Source organism: Amaranthus tricolor, chromosome 1, assembly GCF_026212465.1.
Source record: "Amaranthus tricolor cultivar Red isolate AtriRed21 chromosome 1, ASM2621246v1, whole genome shotgun sequence".
NCBI classification, from domain to species: domain Eukaryota; kingdom Viridiplantae; phylum Streptophyta; class Magnoliopsida; order Caryophyllales; family Amaranthaceae; genus Amaranthus; species Amaranthus tricolor.
Window position 1 is genome coordinate 6133430 of NC_080047.1, and position 19102 is coordinate 6152531.

Below are 19102 nucleotides of genomic sequence, written 5' to 3' on the forward strand. Positions count from 1 at the left end.
CTTAATGCCTATTTAAAATATCCTTAACGTCCATTGAGTAAGCGTGTTGTACTTACAAAATCTTAATCATCTACCTATAATATCCATAATGCCAATTGAGTAATTTATTCTGTATTTTTCTTTATAGACCGGTTCAATTATAAATGTTTTCCCAAAAAAACAGTCACTTACAAGAATGGTGTAAAATTAGCGGCTCAATTTTTCACACATGGGCACACAATTTGATACACCACACTCGTGCATGTTTTCTGGGTTCTTCCTCTGCTCCAATTCCAATCTCCATAATCCAAAAGCGCATAATTCACGAAACAAACACAAATACAAGTATACAACCATTCCTCCTTATCCATTCAATGGAGACATGAACAAACAATCAAATGCTTGATACTTGTATTACCATTATTCCCTAATTAATCATAAATCCTATAAATAAACCTAAAACTAAATTATCCAAAAAATGGCTGCCACACATTTCTATCATCTCTCACCTTCGTTTTCTGTCACACTTTCCGACCGTTTTTTGTCGCCGTCAATAAGCTTCTCATCGTCCATCAATGGCGTCGGGAGTTGCAGTAATCTTAGTTTTAAGTCCAATTGCAATTTTATATCTATTACGTTGCCGATTAATCGGAGTAGTGTTGATTTTAGTAAGAAAAAGAGATTCAGCTCGAGGTTTATAGTAAGAGCGGCTTCGTCGGATTATTATTCTACATTAGGAGTTTCTAAGTCTGCTTCTGTTAAGGAAATTAAAGCTGCTTATCGGAAATTAGCTCGTCAGGTAGCTTTCTTTTTATTCTTTCGGTTAACTTTTTTGTGTTTGTAGTTTTAGTTATGTTATTCATATTGAAAAAAAAACTCGGCATTTTTGGTTGATAGGTAGACAATGGTAAAAAACGTTATGCATTCATGTTTTCTGCACTTTGCTGAATGTTTTGTTACTTTGGTTCCAAATGAATTATCACGAAGTTTAATGTACAATAATTATGGAAGTATCAGTATGATTATTACAAGCTCTTTACAAATTATGATTAGAATCTCCAACAACAGCAAGATTGCTTCAAAAAGAAAGAACGTAAGCTAGGAAGGTATATTTAAGGGACTTGATACTGATATGTAGGCGTGCAAGCACTTTCCTATTGTGTTTTTTGTTCCACATAGGTACTTGGACGAATGAATAAAATAGTGGCACAAACACTCACACAATGATCAAGAAAGTTGCACAATACTACAATAGGATTTGGTTGTAGATGAATAAGAAAATCTGCTGTCCCAAGAGTAAGCCAGAAGCTTAGAATAGAGATTGTGAGAGTAATATGAATTTTGTGTATGGTTTTAAAAACTTTAATGAATGACCAATGCCCTCTATTCATAGAGGAATATGGCCTTCATTCAATCCCTCTGAATACCATCATAAACACTTTCAAATCGCCTAAGAAATGCTATCAAACATCGCAGCCATTCAGCATATGCATCAGAAACGAGCTTGCTGAAATGAGCACCTTGTGTGCTCAAACGAATACCCCATGCTCTAAACGGTCCAGATGCTATTGGAACCCCAAAGCAACATTTGCTCAAACGAGTGCTTGTAGGTGCTTGGACAAGCATTCGGCTCTTGTAACATTCGGTTTCTATTTTGTTCTGTTTGCTCGACTGAGTGACCTTTGCTCAGACGAGCATTTTGCTAATGAGGCCATAGGGAATATTTCTAACTATACTCTAAATGCCCAACATGAACTTCACGTGGATGATCAACTTCTATATGTTTATTTTCCTCAACTTAAATACTAAGGAGTCGTTTGTTTTATGGAATTCAAGGAATGAGACTTGGAATTTAGGCAGCTAAGGCATGATTCAACTGACATAAGTCCCAAAGAAAGGGTGTATAGCTCTTAAGTTATGCAAATTGATTAATAAAATAGTGTAAAAATGCTTCCTACCCTAATTGATTACTCCCACATGCGAACTTGACGGGGGTTCGCATGTGAGGGGGGTGTTGGGATGAGTTATCCCACATCGATAAATTGAAAATGGTGTGCACGCTTTATAAGCTATTAGAGACCTTCTTCCCATGGCCATATGGTTTTGGGATGGTATATATCTCCTTGGCTTATGAAGTGTGTGCACTTGTGTCCCCCCGTTAATATGCTGGCATTCACAATAAGTCCAGCCTAATTTAACAGTAACAATTGCGATCATGGTAACAGAATGGTGATGAGTAACATGAGTGATGTGGTTATTATAACGTCTAATTTCGGTTGAATCATAAGATATCCTTTGGTATGGCCCAAAACGCGGTTTTACACCGTTACTACGCGGTCGATGCGATGGGATGCAAACTTATTTTTAGGCTATAATTAGTAAGATATTTTTTTGGTCTTTACAATGATTTTTTTAAAAAATGAGCAGTAACGTGAAATGGAGGGACTGGAATATTGAGAATAAATGGTCCTGATGTAAATTAATTTGTGGATGCTGATTATAGTTATTACTCCAATATTAGATTATATATGTGCTGTGTTTGATTTTATTTGTTATTTCTCGATAAGATTGCTGTGCAGGTTGAGTAATGTGATTGGTGTGAATTGGCTTTAATAGTGTTGAAAAATTGATAAATAATTTTACTTTAATTAAGAATTAGTTTCTAAATTTGGAATCAAATTAGGACTCCTAAGATGCAAATTTACATTACTGGAGGATATGATATTGTGGTTGATCTATTGCTCGAGTGTTTGGAGTGCCATATTAGGGTGTGTTTGAATGCGTGTTACAAACACTAATAAATCTATAGAGCTCATATGTTTGTTTGTGTCCCTTGTACCAAATCGTAGAACCTTTTTTATGAAGTCATAATGTTGCATCTAAATGCTAACACTAATAGGATTCAGGAAAATGCTGATAATTCCCCTTTTATCAAGGAGTCATAGAAGATTCTAATCCGTAGTAGTATGAGAGAAAATGATCGTCAAAACAGTATGTCTTCAATAAGTGAGTGAGATTGTAGAAGTATTCACAAAGGGGATACCCATGGACGAAAGGAGGGCCAAGGACAAAGAAACTTATGTTAACAAACTATCATGAGACCAAGTTATCTACAAAATTCAGGAACTTCATAAGTTGCTCAGAGACTAAAACCTAACTCTTGCAACACAAAGCCTAAAAAAGTGAAAAATAAAATCTTGACAATGGGAAGTTATATCTTCGAAATCCGTTATCTTTCCAAGCACACAATCTTATTGTGATTTGTGAGTTAACCATCTTCAGCGTGCTTCTTCATACTTCTTTTCTAGCTACTAGAACATGTCGAAACTATTTTAGTTGGACTCGTACACCCATGATGGACATGAATACACATGTCCAACACTCTAACTTGGCTATTTTATGAAAAGATCCTAAAATTTTAAACCAAATTGACGGTTGATACATCTCATCCTAAACAAGGCTTAAGCTAAGTGTGAAAGAGAGAATCCTGGAGAAACAAACAGAAGATGACTAATGACTCTTTCACCTTAAGGCACGAGCTCCAATAGTTTTCAAGGAGTTATTTCCGTGAACTAAACTTGACTAATTGACTTTAATATCGTCTATTTGCTTTGCACAATGATGTGGTTAATTATAGTCACTGTGTGAACTGGGGATATAATGTTGGGGAGATTATCATAAATTATCATGAATTTTTCACGGATCATCTAATACCTATTTGTTAAAACATAGATGTTGGGGGAGAACTGTTCTGTTATGCAGTCTCTTTTTCTGTCATAATCTGATTCGGGAATTTTGTTTTTCTGTTCAAGTATCATCCGGATGTCAACAAGGAACCTGGTGCAACAGAAAAGTTCAAGGAGATTAGTGCTGCATATGAGGTATGTGAAAATGTAAAGCAAGATTTATTTGCTATGTATGTGATCGGTTATTGAATGTTGTATGGTAAGGTGAAATCGCATCCTTTTTTAGCTGTCATATGCTAGGTATATTGCTTGTGAATGTCACTTTGTTACTTGTGATCAATCAAGTTTGTTTGGACTTTGCAAGTTTGGCACTTGGTATAGGAAGTTATGTTTTAGGGTATCTTAGAAAACAATATGATTGGTATATGTTTAATTTACGTTTGCTTTCATGTTTTACAAGGTAATAAGTGTTGGTGGATGTGATAAAGTAACATTATTTGGGGTCATTGGTTTATTGATTTGTATGGAACGACTTAGCATATTGTATATTGATTTTTTCATGTTCCTCAATTTCTTGTAATTTCTGTTTTACAATAACCTGGCATATGTTTATTAGTTGCGAGTTAATGCAGGTGATTGATGTTGCATTTAGGTAATCCACTATACCAAGGGAAGACTGAGCTAGTGAAATTATTTTTTTGGTTGAAAATCATATTATTTAGATATTTAAGGAGGAATCGTAACTCTTTATAATTGCTTTCACTTAAGTAAATATTTTTTATCAAATATAATTCTGTTGCTTTTTTATGATGTGAAAAAAATTGAGATTGTAATTTTTATGTCCTTACTCCTTACTTCGATGGGCAAATGATTTTTTGTTCTTTGGTTTAGGATTTCTTATGAACTATATTAAAATGACTCATGAAAACATGTGCACTTTTATATATGTGAAGTTGCTGATGATGTTTGCTACCAAGTGTCAATCGGAAACAACCTTTTTGTTTACAAGGGTAAGGTTTTGTACAACCTACCTTCCCAAACCCCTTAGGTGGGAGCCACTTAATGACATTGGGCTAATGAAATTTATGGATCTTGTCTCAAAAGGGTTTATTTGTTAAGTTAAAAAACTGGAAATTGATGAAGCCATTTGGAAATTTTTGTATGCCTATTTTTTGGTATGAAACATCGCTATCGATCCAGGTCTGATTGAAGGTATTGTAGCTAACATCAATTGCATGGTGTAGATTGAGTGATTGACCCTTGTCCTTCATGCTTGGATTCTGTGTCTTAGGCACTTAGCAGGAATTTTGCGTGTATGACATGTAGCCTACTGCCTCCCCTGACCTCTAAGACATTGATTATTTCTTCATTGAATGCTGTAATGCGCCAAGTAAGACCACCCATCATTGAGATGTAAAAAGGCGCTTGCAGAAGAATATAACAATATTATATATATATAGTTTACAACCAAATATGAACATGCATTACTATTAGTTAAAGGGGCCATTTACTGGATTAAGTTGATGTTGGTGTTGCTTTTCACATCGGAAGCAGAATCAGCCAGAAATAGGAAAAGAGAGAAAAGATCAGAGGCAAGAAAGAAAGAAAGAAAGAGAAGCGAATAGGAAAAGATGAAATGAAAAGTGTTTTAAGAGAGAAAAAGGATAATTTGTATTATTACTGCTTACAAGTGGCACATCACTTCCAAGAGGCTAATAACTTTCTATCATATGAACTTTGAGGGAAATGTTAATTTGACAATTTGCCAAGATTTTATATGAGAGGCTAATAATTTATCTAATAGAATTTGAGGGAAACTCTTGGTTCTAGCTTGCCCCAGTGGCCAGCAGGAAGGACAAAATGCAAAACCAATAAAAATTATTGCTATCTTGTTAGTTGTCAGCCTAAGGTCCCTAATATCCATACTTTGAATTAAGTTCGAACAGCAAGATCTGGCTAACTGTGAATTGTGTTCTAATGTTTTGTATTAGAAGTCATCGAGCATGTGTAGGTTTCTCTGAGGTGAATATGTAATCATGTCATCCTCTTGTGTAATGCTCAAACATGGTAGGATTTTGTCATTGTGGATTCTTTTTGTATGTGTCATCACTTATGGTATCTGTGGAACCTTTAGACCTTGATAATACATTTGGAACGCTGAAGTACAATACTGTCAGGTGTTATCAGATGACAAAAAGAGGGCATTGTATGATCAATATGGTGAAGATGGACTGAAAAGTACAGTAGGAGGAGCTGGTGCTTATACGGTATTGCTAGTTTTTTGATTTGCTCTTTATTTCTATTTTTCCATCACAATATCTGATCTCTGCTGTCCTCCCCATCCCTCATCTTTTTAATAGACGAATCCATTTGATTTGTTTGAAACCTTTTTCGGAGCAAGTATGGGTGGATTTCCTGGGACAGACTCGGCATTTGGAACACGTCGTCGGACTGTCACAAAAGGTGAAGATATACGGTGAGTCTAGTACCATATTTTGCTGCGTATACAATTTTTCTGCTTTTTATTTGAATTGATTTTTGAGGCCTTTCTCTTGCTGAGCCTGATCCTGAATGTTAGTGTCAAGTTGTCCATATTGTAAAATTGTAGTTCTTAATTTGGTGCGTGGAACACCCTTTCTCCACTACATTGTATAAGAAGTTGACTCGTGATTTTAAAGTGTTTCAGTTATGACATGACTTTAAAATTTTCTGAGGCTATATTTGGGGTGGAGAAAGAGTTTGAACTTTCACATTTAGAAACATGTGAGGCATGTGCTGGGACTGGAGCAAAAGTAGGCTCTAAGATGAGAATATGCTCGACATGTGGAGGGAGGGGTCAAGTGATGCGAACTGAGCAGACGCCGTTTGGCTTGTTCTCCCAGGTCAGTTGATTCTAACTTCTTTGATTATGGTACTTTGTTTAGAATCAATTTCATAGCTCTACTCTTATGTTTTACCTTTAGTATCTTGGCTAAACTGTTGCTCCATTGTACTAGTTATATTAAGAAGCTCCATGAACAGTTGCTCATATTTCTTGTTAAATGGATTTCATACTCGACAAACGACAATGTGCAATATTGTAGTTGCAATAGTTCTCCATGATGTTCCCTCTGAGTGCACCTTTTAATTTTGTCTACATGGGTGACCAATTGATCACGTGTTTGGTATTTGGTCCACAGCTTCCCCCCGGATGTCCTTTTGATAATTTTCTTTTGTTTTAGAAAGAAAAAATTTTCATCTCCATCTGCTATAGAACAGGAATTGTTAGTTAATATTTGGCCAAAAGCACTATAAATTTAGTCCTCTGTTGAACTGTTCTGTTAGAAATGTACAATTGTATACTTAAAACCTGGGAGAATTCTCTATTGATTTGATCTGTAGAAATGACCATGAAAATTGGTGAACATTTAACACCAATTGGGTTTTGCCCTTTGACACTCATCTTTGCCATTAGTTCAGGACCAGATGTGAAGAAATAAGCACTATGATTTCTTACAATTAAAGAATTTGGCCTTGTTTCAATGTGACTGGAGTTTGAATTTATGGTCGTTGCTGGTGTACAAGGATCTTGAATCCAATGGCACCTTCCATGGCATTGGCTGAAGTCTGCAGATTTAAGTTAGTGAGACCTAGACTGCTATTCTCCGCTTAGTCAGAAACAAAATTGTGTGAAGTGCTCTCTAGTTATGTAGAGAAAGTCAGCTGTTAGGAACAGGAGAAAAGAGGGGGCTGAAGAAGCCATGGAAGCAATTGGCCCAATTTAGAGTTTAGACCTTTTTATTGAAAGTTGAAACAGATCTTGATCATTTTGAGAAAGATTCTAGACACAAACCTACTTGCATCACTGAACTTTGGCTTCCTCACCTCCTTCTCCACAAAATAACTAAACTTTTTTACCTGATCTCACTGTTTTTAATACTTTTTAGTTTTTATTGGAATAACTTAAAAAAATGTTTATCAGTTATGCATTTGTCCTTAAATTATAGTAATATTTATGAATATCTTGGCACATAGTACATTTTCTCTAAAGCATCCTGGGAACTGTACGCTTGAATCTAGAATCTTGATCCTTGTTCTCGAGTTTGAGTGGCAGACAAATTTTGACATCAAGCTGAAGTGCTGAACTATTGTTAAGCATTAAGCAGTAGTATATTCTGAAGTTATAAACTCTCCAGACCCTGCTCTTTATGCTGGATTGTACTTAATGTATGCTTTGTTGTTCTCCAAAGTGTTACTATTTTTTATGTTGTGTCTCCTTACCTTTAGTATAGTGGTTGGATAATATTCTTCTGATGAGATATTATGTGTTTAGAAATTTGCTCACTTATCTGCCTATTTAGAATGCACCTTGTAGAGTCTGTTGATTTAGCATTTTCAATTCTTGTACAGGCAATTATTTATCTGTATCTCTATGTTTAGTCTGATTTGAATATAACTTCCCGGAATCTTGGTTATAACTTATGATAAAGTCAAGTCTTTTTCTTTCCGTTCAGTCTGATGTTTGGACCACACCTTATTATTGGTTTCAACGTCCCTTAGGTTTCTGTTTGCCCTACTTGTGGTGGTAATGGTGAAGTTATTGCTGAATATTGTCGCAAATGTGCTGGTGAGGGGCGGGTCCGTGCTAAAAAGGATATCAAAGTCAAAGTTCCTGCTGGGGTGAGCAAGGGTAGCATTCTGCGGGTTGCTGGGGAGGGTGATGCTGCACCAAAAGGGTATGGTATTTACTGTAGCTTTCAATCAGATCCCTTAAAATTTTTGTGTTGACAGAGTTTTGTTTGATTGTTAGGGGTCCACCTGGAGATCTTTATGTTTACCTTGATGTTGAAGAGATACCTGATATTCAAAGAGATGGTATAAATCTTCGTTCATCAATCACAATTAGCTACATAGATGCCATACTTGGGACTGTTGTGAAGGTAAGCTTACCGTTTTGTCTTCTTGCATTATTTTGGATGAAAACCTGCTGAAATATCACATATTCACTTGATGCATCAGTAGTTTTTGTACTTATGCTGTGAAATAATTGCAAGTTGGGATGGTACCTTTCAAGGGGTGTGGGCTGGAATTGTTATATATTGATGCTCCATATATTTCTTGATTTTTATGGGAGTGATGGCACTAAAAAAAGGTCAAATTTTGACTATTATCTCCGTGATGATACATAGCTAGGACAACATTTTCCAAGAAATTTTGCAACTAATTTTCTAAGTTCTAATACATGCAACATTCCTATTATTCTCTCAGTATCCAACAAAATGATTTGTACTGTAGATTTTGGCGCTGTCAGAAAATATTATAGGAGTTACAGTTTAGTAATCGTCATCTTCTCTATTGCAGGTTAAGACTGTCGAAGGCACCATTGATTTGGTGGTTCCACCCGGTACTCAACCAGGAGACGTCCTTGTTCTTGCAAAGAAGGGTGCACCAAAATTGAACAAACCCTCCATACGTGGTGATCACTTATTTTCAGTAAAAGTTACTATACCAAAGCGCATCAGGTGGGAGCATTATTTGTTTCAGTGTCCTTGTGTTTTTTGTATTTGAAACTGAAAATTGTGATGGTGATTATTGATCTTCTTGCTGGCCTATTCATGCTGATGCTATCATTGAAAAATAATGACAACTTAGTAAATCATCATGTGACCCACCCCCTTTTGCAAAGATCCTTACTTGAAGTTAACTCTGTAAGATTGGAATATTACAAATGTTGTTTATACAAAGCCTCAAACCTGCAACCTCAAGCATTGATCTAGGGACTTGCATTTATCTAGGATTAATTGGATGATGATAATCGACTGGGATCATATGGATTCTCTTGAAATTTAAGATGGCATTGTTTGTTATATATGGGAACCATATGTTCATGTTGCATTGATATAAATTAGTAATAAGAATGGAATGATCAAAGATCAAACGCACTAAAATGGTTCTATGTATAAACTGATCACATTAGTGTCCAGTGCTTGCTAAGTGCAGGGGACACATTAAATCTAGCGATCACGCTGGCCATTCATAGAATCTATAATTTGTCAGTACGTCCTTTGTCATTTCTTGAGAAAATTATGGCTAGTCATCAGATTATTTGCAAATCGAACTTTTAATATTTAACTGTAATCCAAAAAAACTGTAAGTGGGGTTTCATATTGGCATTTTTTGTATGTGATAATGAGTTGTGGACTTGTGGTTTGTTTATAATATACCTTCAATTGGAGGAAAACATGTCCTATAGTATTCTAACATTTTAGGTAAATGTGTTTTTCCCCATTCATGCTTAAATCTATAAAATCAGTGACCACGTGAGATTTAGTACCACCCATATCATCATCAAACCTCTCTCTACAAGCCTTCAATTTTATTTTCTTTTATATGGGGGCTTAGTTGTCCGAAATGGTTATGGCTGAAGCCTCAGCATAAATTACTCATAAGTCTGATGTAGCACTCAGGAAATCTAGCTAACAGTTGAGTTCTTGCAAAAGGATTTTTATATACTTACGTAGCTGTAAGGTATTATAAAATAAAGCATGAAATCTGTGAGAAATGGCGAGTTCCTCTCAGAATAGGGAATTCTATAACTGGATGCATTAAGCAAACCCTTGACCTTTTTCCTTAACTAGTTTTCTGCTTTGAAATATGGCACCAAAAACTTGAGGGCAGGGGGCAGGTCGAGATAGAAAAACAAAAAATTTTCACCATTTAGGCAAATAAAAAAATATATGCCCCTATGCATCACTATAGTACTGTTACATGATCAGAAAGGAATTAAGGTAATCCCATCATGTTACATTCAGGCCAGTAATGTTTATTTGCTTTTCTTTCCACAAAATTCCTTCAATAACTTGTATTTGTTGGTAGTAGCCTAGTAGTTAATTACTACATGAGCCATTATAATTTGTTAGACTGTTCAGAATATTGATTCCATATACTCACTCTCATATATAGGTCTTCACAAATGTTAGAACCTTTTGCTTACAAAAACATTACATTACCTCAATGCCATTAAGTGGCTCCCACCTAGGTGGGGTATGGGGGTTGGAGAGTGATAATAAAGTGGTTGCAACTGATTGACCCTTGGTAGTTAACATCATCATCAAGTTTACATAAACGAGAAGTGCTCAATAGTTCATTGTATTTTGAAACCAAAGAACAATAATTTTTTGCCACATCGAAATAAGGGACATTAAAATCTCTTATTTATGAAAAAAAACTGCGTAAAGTGAAGTATGATTTTCACTTTTTTATCCAAGAAAACACCTCCAAATGGAGGCTCAATTCTCTAATATATGCCCAAGTAAAAGAATCATAAAATACCTCATTGTTTTATTAAATTCATAGTCAAAGAAAAATTTTGTTTTGAGTATAAATTTAAGAACAAAATGTGTAGAGATCGTTAGCATCTCCAACCACAATCTCCTTTCAGTTTCATTATTAGTATCTCCCAACCCTACAACCAACTAGCATCCCGCACCAAGCCAATCACGTTTTCATCCCCATATTAATATTTGTAGAGATCGTTGATTGGTTTTGGGCACCGTAAGGGAGAAGGATGATCAAATCATTATTCATCAAAGTCAAGCTTTCCATTTGACACACTTGACACCATGAAGGAAAAACATGGCTACAGTTGAACACAAGCAGAGGGGCATCTGATGAGACTTAGGGCTTGCAAATTTGATTGTAAGGTTTTGGAATGTCAAACCAAAATTTTCTTCTTTTCATATGTGGCGGGCCTACCAAATTGGAGGTTTGTATAATAGAGTTGGGTTAACAAAGGAGAATATATTGTATTGAGGCTAGAGTGGTGGAGCAAAGGTCTCTTTCTCTTACATAGTATGGAAGTAGGCATAAAGAAATTGATGTTAAGAGCTTTGTATGTCAAGGCTCAAGGGCTAAGTTGGTTTCAGCCTCTTACGGAACATGATATGGGGGTCCAGGTGCTTTTTCTGAACAAACAAACCCATTCTTTATTTTTTTCTTATCCTTGTGGATTTTTCTGTTTTTTTTGCTGCTAGTAGCCTCTTACCTGCCCACTGACGTGATGGGAGGATATAATTCTTTAGAATTTGGGAAAAAAAATTTGTCTTCTATTGATAGTGTTTTTGGTTGCTCTATTTGGATTAATTTACTGGGAGATATGATGTTAGGAAACTAGACATCATGGTTCCTAATCTTTACTGGTGACCAAGGTTGTCAGGATCAGGATTCTACGTAAGAACGAATTCAACTGGTGGGATCGGATTGTAGGATTTGATCATAGGATCGGATGATCCTACAAATTTGCAGAATTAACAAGTGTATTATGTCTATGTTTATTGTTTGATCATTTTCAATATAAAAAAGCATTAAGAACCCATACATTTTCTTAAGATTTTGCTTTAATTTTAATATACATACATATCTTACCTTTTTAATGCCGTTTTTTCCTCTATTCTTAATGAAATGACAAAATATATTTAACATATACACTACACATAATATATTTAGAGCACATTCACACAAGGGTATAATAATAAACCATAGTAAGCAAAAAAGAACAAAGATACTAGCAAAAAATTTAAATTGGTAGTTTTGAACGATCCTACCAATGATCTACCGATCCTACCAACGATCCTAGCCGATCCTAACAATCCTACCAACGATCCAAGCTCATCTTAGCCAATCCTAACAATCCCACCAATGATTCCACTTGATTCCAATTCCACTAACGATCCTAGTCGTTGGGTCTGATCTGGGTCGTAGAATCGTACGATTCTACGATCCATAACACGATTTAACAACAATGCTGGTGACTTTATCTAACGAATAGCTCCATTGAAAAGAAGCCTTGCAAAGTCTCATGACCCTCTTTCCCTTTTCCCCGGGGATGTCGGGGCTTGAATCTATCATGTGATTCAACAAGGAGAATTTTGTAATGCTTTTTTGTTACTTTGTCTTTGAAGTAGGAATGCTTAATTATATATGCATGTATTTTTTTTCAGTGCCCGAGAACGTGAATTGCTGGAAGAACTTTCTGTCCTAAGTACCACTAAAATGAGTCGAGCACGTCCTCGCCCTCAACCTCGACCAGCAGGTAAGAAAATATTTCCTTATCTTAAAGCTGCAGAATGTTACTGGCCGTAATATCTTGTTCGGACAGAAAAGGAGAGAGAGGGGGGGGGGTGTCAAAGCAGAGGAATCTGATATGTGCAGCCTTGTACTGCTGCAATAATAAGGCTTTTTTGGCCATGATTAACTCACTACTGCACAACCCAATAGGAAAAAAGTAAGACTGTTTAGTGATACGTTTGAATTAGTTTATTGTTTTCTTTTTTTGACGAAAAAACGTAGTTTAAGAGTCTTTCTTAACTTGAAACTTAGAATCTTCTTTAATCAAGCATATTGATTTTGATTATTAATCGATTTTCTATAAGCATACAGAATGTACAAAAAAATTTGATTACATAAAAGGAGATGCTACAAATAATAATTTGGTGCTAATTTGCCTCTTTTGTAAAGTTGAAGTGACAGAGACTCAAACAAGTAAAGACGCAGAAGAAAGCGAGGAATCTGGAGATCAGAGTGATGACCCATGGAAGAAATTAAAAGATTTTGCAGGGTAGATTCTCTTGGCCTTGCAACCTCATGTTTAATCAGTGATCTTTCGTTTTCTGCACATTTGCCAGTAAATCTTAATTATCATGGTTGTCTTGTCAATTACTGTTATATTAAGTTTTAACCAATGCATCTAACCTGATTTGGTGGTGAAAAGGCATATATCAGTAGATTTCCTCGAAAAAGTGAATTTCAATCATTATTATCATTATCATGCCCAGTGTATCCCGCTCATAGAAGAAAAAGTGAATTTCAATATTAATGCTAAAGCCTTCAGATTTCCACTGCCTTGATCCCAAATGATGGGATCTGCTACAAAAGCCAAAAGTTTCTCTTCTAAAATAGTCTACAATTTTTGTTCCCCCTCTCTTTACTTCTATCTAATGTTATATGGTCATGTAGACTCATTTTGCTTCATATCATTCTTCAGTGCAGCCAGCCAAGTCATATTTGGTCTTCATCTGCTATTTTCTTTCTTTTATATATTCTTGATAAAAAAAATGACAAAAGTTTTTTTTTGCCTTTGGAATATATGATCTGATACAAGCTCCTATTTGCTGATTATTTTGTTTGGGTATTGTTTTAGTTTCGAGGCCAATGCAATACTTCCTCTGGATTTTAATACCCACAACATTTGGTCTTTAAAGCACTCAAAAAAGGGGTCATAAGTCTCCCCTATTACCCAGTACGGGCCCATCTTTTTTCTTATTTAACCCCATTACCTACAAAAATTAGACCCATCCCCATCCATCTGGGTATGAAGTGGCTTGGCCGCTTGGGTTTGATCCCTAAATACAGTTTTACCTCTAATCACAACTATTTCTTGTACGATAAACTAGGTTGGTGTGTTTTTATATTTTTAGGGGTGACCTACCCCAAATTTATTTTTCTTTAATGTCTATTGCAACTATCATGCTATCTATAGCGATTCCTTGCCACCCATGAATGATTAGACAAGTCTGAAACAAAATATAGTACTCTTAATTGTGAACATCCATTAAGGTTGTGCAATTGCTTTGTATAGATATTTTCTCATACACATTCCTGCACAAGTTTATGAAAGTTCAATGCATTTACGAAGAACAATGATACATTGTATAAGTTGGGGGAGTGTATTCCCAGATAAAATTGTAATTTTACTTCTTTTATCTTTAGTACATTATGCATCATTCACATCTAACTGGACTAATCAATGGTTGTCGCAGGTCTGTTGCAAATGGTGCTCTAAAATGGATCAGAGATAACTTATAATTGTAATCTCAAAAAACAATTTCAGACACCTTCTATTGTGAGCATGCATTTTGATACGCCTCAAAGAAAGCAGTTGAGTAAGCAAACATATTGGCTGCTTTACCAAAGATTAATTCTCTGTGCTTCGCGCAATTTTTTGATTCTTTTGCGCAGTTTGTAAAGGGCTAGTAGCCTGAGATTTGAGAAGGTTACTTTTTTTCTTACTTGCCATATAATGTAATGCGCAAATGTAGAATGTTAGACCTTATGCAACAGATGATTTGATTTGAAGTACATTGGTTGATCATATGAAGATTCTATTTGCTTTAAGGAATGCCCTAAAATTTACATCCGATCCCCCCATATCGAGCTTAAGGGGTAGCCATTTCAAAAAAATTATTACCAAAATTAATTAACATTTAATTCACTGCAATACTATTGCAGTTATTACCTATTTTAATGAACATTAATTCCTAATCAATAACCATGATTTGTAAATCAACACAAAAAGACAATAATAATAATAATAATAAAATAAATAAAAATTCATAAAACTCTCCTCCTATCAAAACCTACCACATAAAAGTGATTTGTTAACTTTATGAATCACTGTTATTCATTAAGATATTCAGTTTTCATGAATATGTAAGACTAGGGAAATGCAGGTATGATCTCTGCAGACTGCAATGACAAGCTGCAGTTAGTTCTTTTGATGTTAAGTAATAAGCTAGAGGCTTGAGGATGGGGAATCTTATTACTTCTTATAATGAGAAGAAATTACTCAATTTGTCTCTAAGTTCACTATGTTATCTATTTTCAGTTGTGCTTGTTACTACGTCACATTTTTATTTTTGGTTGTGTTCTCGACTTCCCGCACTCTCAATCTTGACGTAAACTTACTATGACACTTTAGTTTATTAACATATTTCTTTCATTTACTTATATTATGTCTTATTTTTTCGCTATTATATACACATACCACTTTTAAAATCTATAACTATTATTAAAACAAAATACAACTGACATCATCATTGTGAAAAATTGCTTAAGTGTCACTTTCTCGATAAAAGTTTTCCCCCTAAAATTGGATGATCATGTCATTGTTATGACTTCCATAAATTATTTTTAGAGAAAATTATAAGAAATAAATTATTTTTAGAGAAAATTATAAGAAACTACCTAATCTATACCCTTTTTGTAAAAAACTACCTTATGTAAAATTTTTTGCAAAAAACTACCTTGTATAATACATTTCTTTGCAAAACACTACCTTATAACGGTTTTTACCTTTTGACCGTTTAATTTAACCCTTGATCGTCTCGTGACAGTCACGTGATTCTTTAAACCCATCTCCTTCTTCATTTTAGTGTTTTTCATTGAAGTCCAGGTAGAGGAAGCATACCCAAAATTCTTCCTCCATATAGTGGCGACGATACAGAATGTCCTCCTCATAGTGCGGAGGTGATACTCGGGGTCCAGAGGAAGGCGCTAACTCCTCAATACTTTTAGTGGCAGTCAAGGATCTACTACTGACACCATCCTTTTCCTCATCACCATCTTTTGCACTGGTACTAGCAGCAGCAGAGTTAAAATCTGCTAATTGCCGATATATTTTCCCTTTAGCAAAATAAAGCTTTGAAGGATCTCCATCTAGAGCCCTTGCAAGAATTTGGGACTTTGTTTCCCCCTTTTCAGTAGCAAACTGAAGCAATTGACAACAATGATTGCCTGCTGCAGAACTTGCAAAGGAGCTATTAGTTTCCTGAGCATTTGAACTCCTATCATCTCCTGAATTCATAAAGGAGTCCGATACAGATTCCAAGTATTTTGAGCTTGCTCCAATATGTCTCCATTTAGATGTGTCTCCCAGATTGCTGTTACCAAAAGACAGAGTTGCAATCTTACCTTCATCAACCCAATTCTCAGAGCCCTGATCCATCCAATCCTTAAATTCCTCTAACCACAATTTGGATCGTTCCTTCTTCATAAACTCAATTCTGTTTATCAAACTATTGTCTCTTGGGTGTGCTTCCTCTACCTGGACTTTAATGAAAAACCGTTATAAGGTAGTGTTTTGCTTGGCGTGCGCGAAGTAGCAAAACATGAAAAATATCTGGGGTTACCAACCTTGATTGGCAGATCGAAGAAATTGATATTCACGTGCTTGAAAGATCGAATTTGGAAGAAAATTTAGGGTTGGAAGGAAAAATTACTCTCATGACCAGGCAAAGAGGTATTGATTAAAGCTGTAGTGCAGGCGATACCGACATATATGATGAGTATCTTTTCGTATCCCAGATGGCATTATTGATGACATTCACAGCATGCTTGCCCGATTCTGGTGAGGCTCAAATGGTTCAGAAAGGAAAGTGCATTGGCATAGTTGGGACTCTTTATGCAAACCGAAAGGAAGTGGAGGCATGGGGTTCCGCAACCTGAAGGTCTTCAACCAAGCTCTTCTTGCAAAGCAAATTTGGAGAATCCATTCAGGGGTAAACCCAGCAGTCACTGCTATCCTCAAGGCACACTACTTCAAACATTCGGATGTCTTGGTCTCTCTTCATGGCTACGACCCTAGCTTTACATGGCGTAGTTTGTGGGATGCAAAAAATCTTCTGGTGGACGGCTTAGTATGGCGAGTGGGTTCAGGGACAAACATCAGGCTATGGAGTGATAAATGGATTGTGTGGAAAAACAAAGCTACATGTCCTCGCCCACGAAATGATGCCGATATGGAGCTTCTGGTTCATGATTTGATTAATTGGGATAATGTTTGCTGGAAAGTTGATCTAATCCAGTCCTTGTTTGATGAAGAAACAGCCGAGTGTGTTCTAGCCATTCTCATTTCTGAAGATCGCCCATGTGACAAACATCAGGCTCAGACCAAAATAATAATAAGAGAAAATTCTAACAAACTACTATTCTATACATGAATTTGCAAAAAACTACCTTTTTAAATTTTTTTTGCTAAAAACTACCTTATGTAATGCTTTTGTTTGCAAAAGACTACCTCTTAACGGATATGAGAGTTTGACCGTTCAAATTAACGTTTGACTCTCACGTGTGACGCACGTGACCCATTAATATTTGAACCTTCTTCATTGCTGCTTTTCAATTCAGTACTGCTCTTCTTCCCATTTCATTCCTCTTCTTTGAAAAAACCCTAATTTTCTCTCCTTCCTCTTCGAAAAACCCTAAATTAATCAGTAATGTCTTCTTCTTCTTCAACGCAAAACTCGATACCTGAAAGATGTGGGTGTGGAGTTCCCTTTGCAAGGAGGGTTTCATGGACCAAGGAAAATCCAGGAAGAAGGTTTAAGACTTGCGTTTTTTATGATCCTGATACAAATTGGAGGGGATGCAAAAAGTTTAAATGGGTTGATCATCCTGAAATGGTTGTTTGGCAAAGAGAAGTGACGAACAAGCTTGTGGAGGAGAAGCGACAATTGGCAACCGAAATCAAGATTTTGACATCAAAGGTTTGTTGCTTGGAACATGAAAAGGAACAAGCAATTTCAGAAATTAAAAGGATCAAGAAGAAATGGATGAATGAGAGGAAGCATGGAAATCAGTTTACAAGCTTTGTATTAGGGTTTTTCGTTTGTTTTTTGTTACTGTTTCTTGTATTAATCAAGGCTAGTATTTGAAGTTTAGGACCTATTTAAGATTAATTGTAACAGTGATTTGGGTATTGTAAATTGATCATGATGATTCATGAATTAAGCTTTTATTTTTTCAATTTAATTTCTTTTGCAGGAACTGTAAATACACTTTTGTTTATGTAATGTGTATTGTGTTTGCTGTTTGCTATTTGTTGTTTTTGGCTATTTGGTGTGTTTGCTCTTTGCTGTGTTTGATAAGGCTAGTAGCTGTATGTTTGGTGTTTGCTGGGTTGTTTTTCTGTTTGCTGTGGTTGCTGTTTGTTTTGGTTTTGGAATGTTGTTTGTTTTGGAATGTTTGATAAGCTAATGAATGTTTGATAAGGCTAGTAGCTGTATCTAAGCATTCAGCAAATTGCTGTCATACTCAACACAATGCACTTTGCACTTTGCACTTTGCTGTTTGTTCATGCTGAATGTTTTCATTCAACACTTTGCTTACATTGATACATGCTGGTTTTCATTACATGCTTACATTGATACAGCTGGTTTTCATTACATGCTTAACACAACCAGACTTCTTTAAACAAAATGATCTTAAACATACAGCAGCAACATTGATACAGCTATTATACTTGATCAGACATATAGACATTCATCAACATACAGCATCAACATTGAGCATGAACAATGATGTTAAACAAAATGATCTTAATCATTCAGCAACTTAACCTTTTGTTGCTTTGATACAGACATACAACACATCACATACAGCATGTAATGATTCAAAGAAACAAATTTTACATTCTCAATTCAAATACAGCTCTATATTTGACTTTGTTGATCCACTATACATGAAGTAGATGCTGTTGGTGTTTGCGTTTGTTGACTGCTGGAGCAAGAAGTTCCCATTTTAGGCCTTCCACCCTTTGACTTCGTCCCTGTTGGATGTGCTTTGGCTGGATTCTTGCATCTTCTTTTGTTGTGGCCTAAGTCACCACAATTACCACATCTTCG

At 35.7% G+C, this 19102-nt stretch overlaps 1 protein-coding gene across 1 annotated transcript; it reads left to right on the forward strand.

The window, feature by feature from the left end:
- Positions 1-194: 194 nt before the first annotated feature.
- LOC130812389 (uncharacterized) lies at positions 195-14793 on the forward strand. Its single transcript, XM_057677976.1, has 11 exons — positions 195-778; positions 3792-3860; positions 5843-5932; positions 6026-6141; positions 6352-6547; positions 8205-8380; positions 8455-8584; positions 9006-9166; positions 12644-12735; positions 13161-13260; positions 14462-14793. The coding sequence occupies exons 1-11, from the start codon at positions 458-460 to the stop codon at positions 14505-14507; spliced, it is 1497 nt and encodes a 498-aa protein (XP_057533959.1). The 5' UTR covers positions 195-457; the 3' UTR covers positions 14508-14793.
- The last annotated feature ends 4309 nt before the right edge of the window (positions 14794-19102 follow it).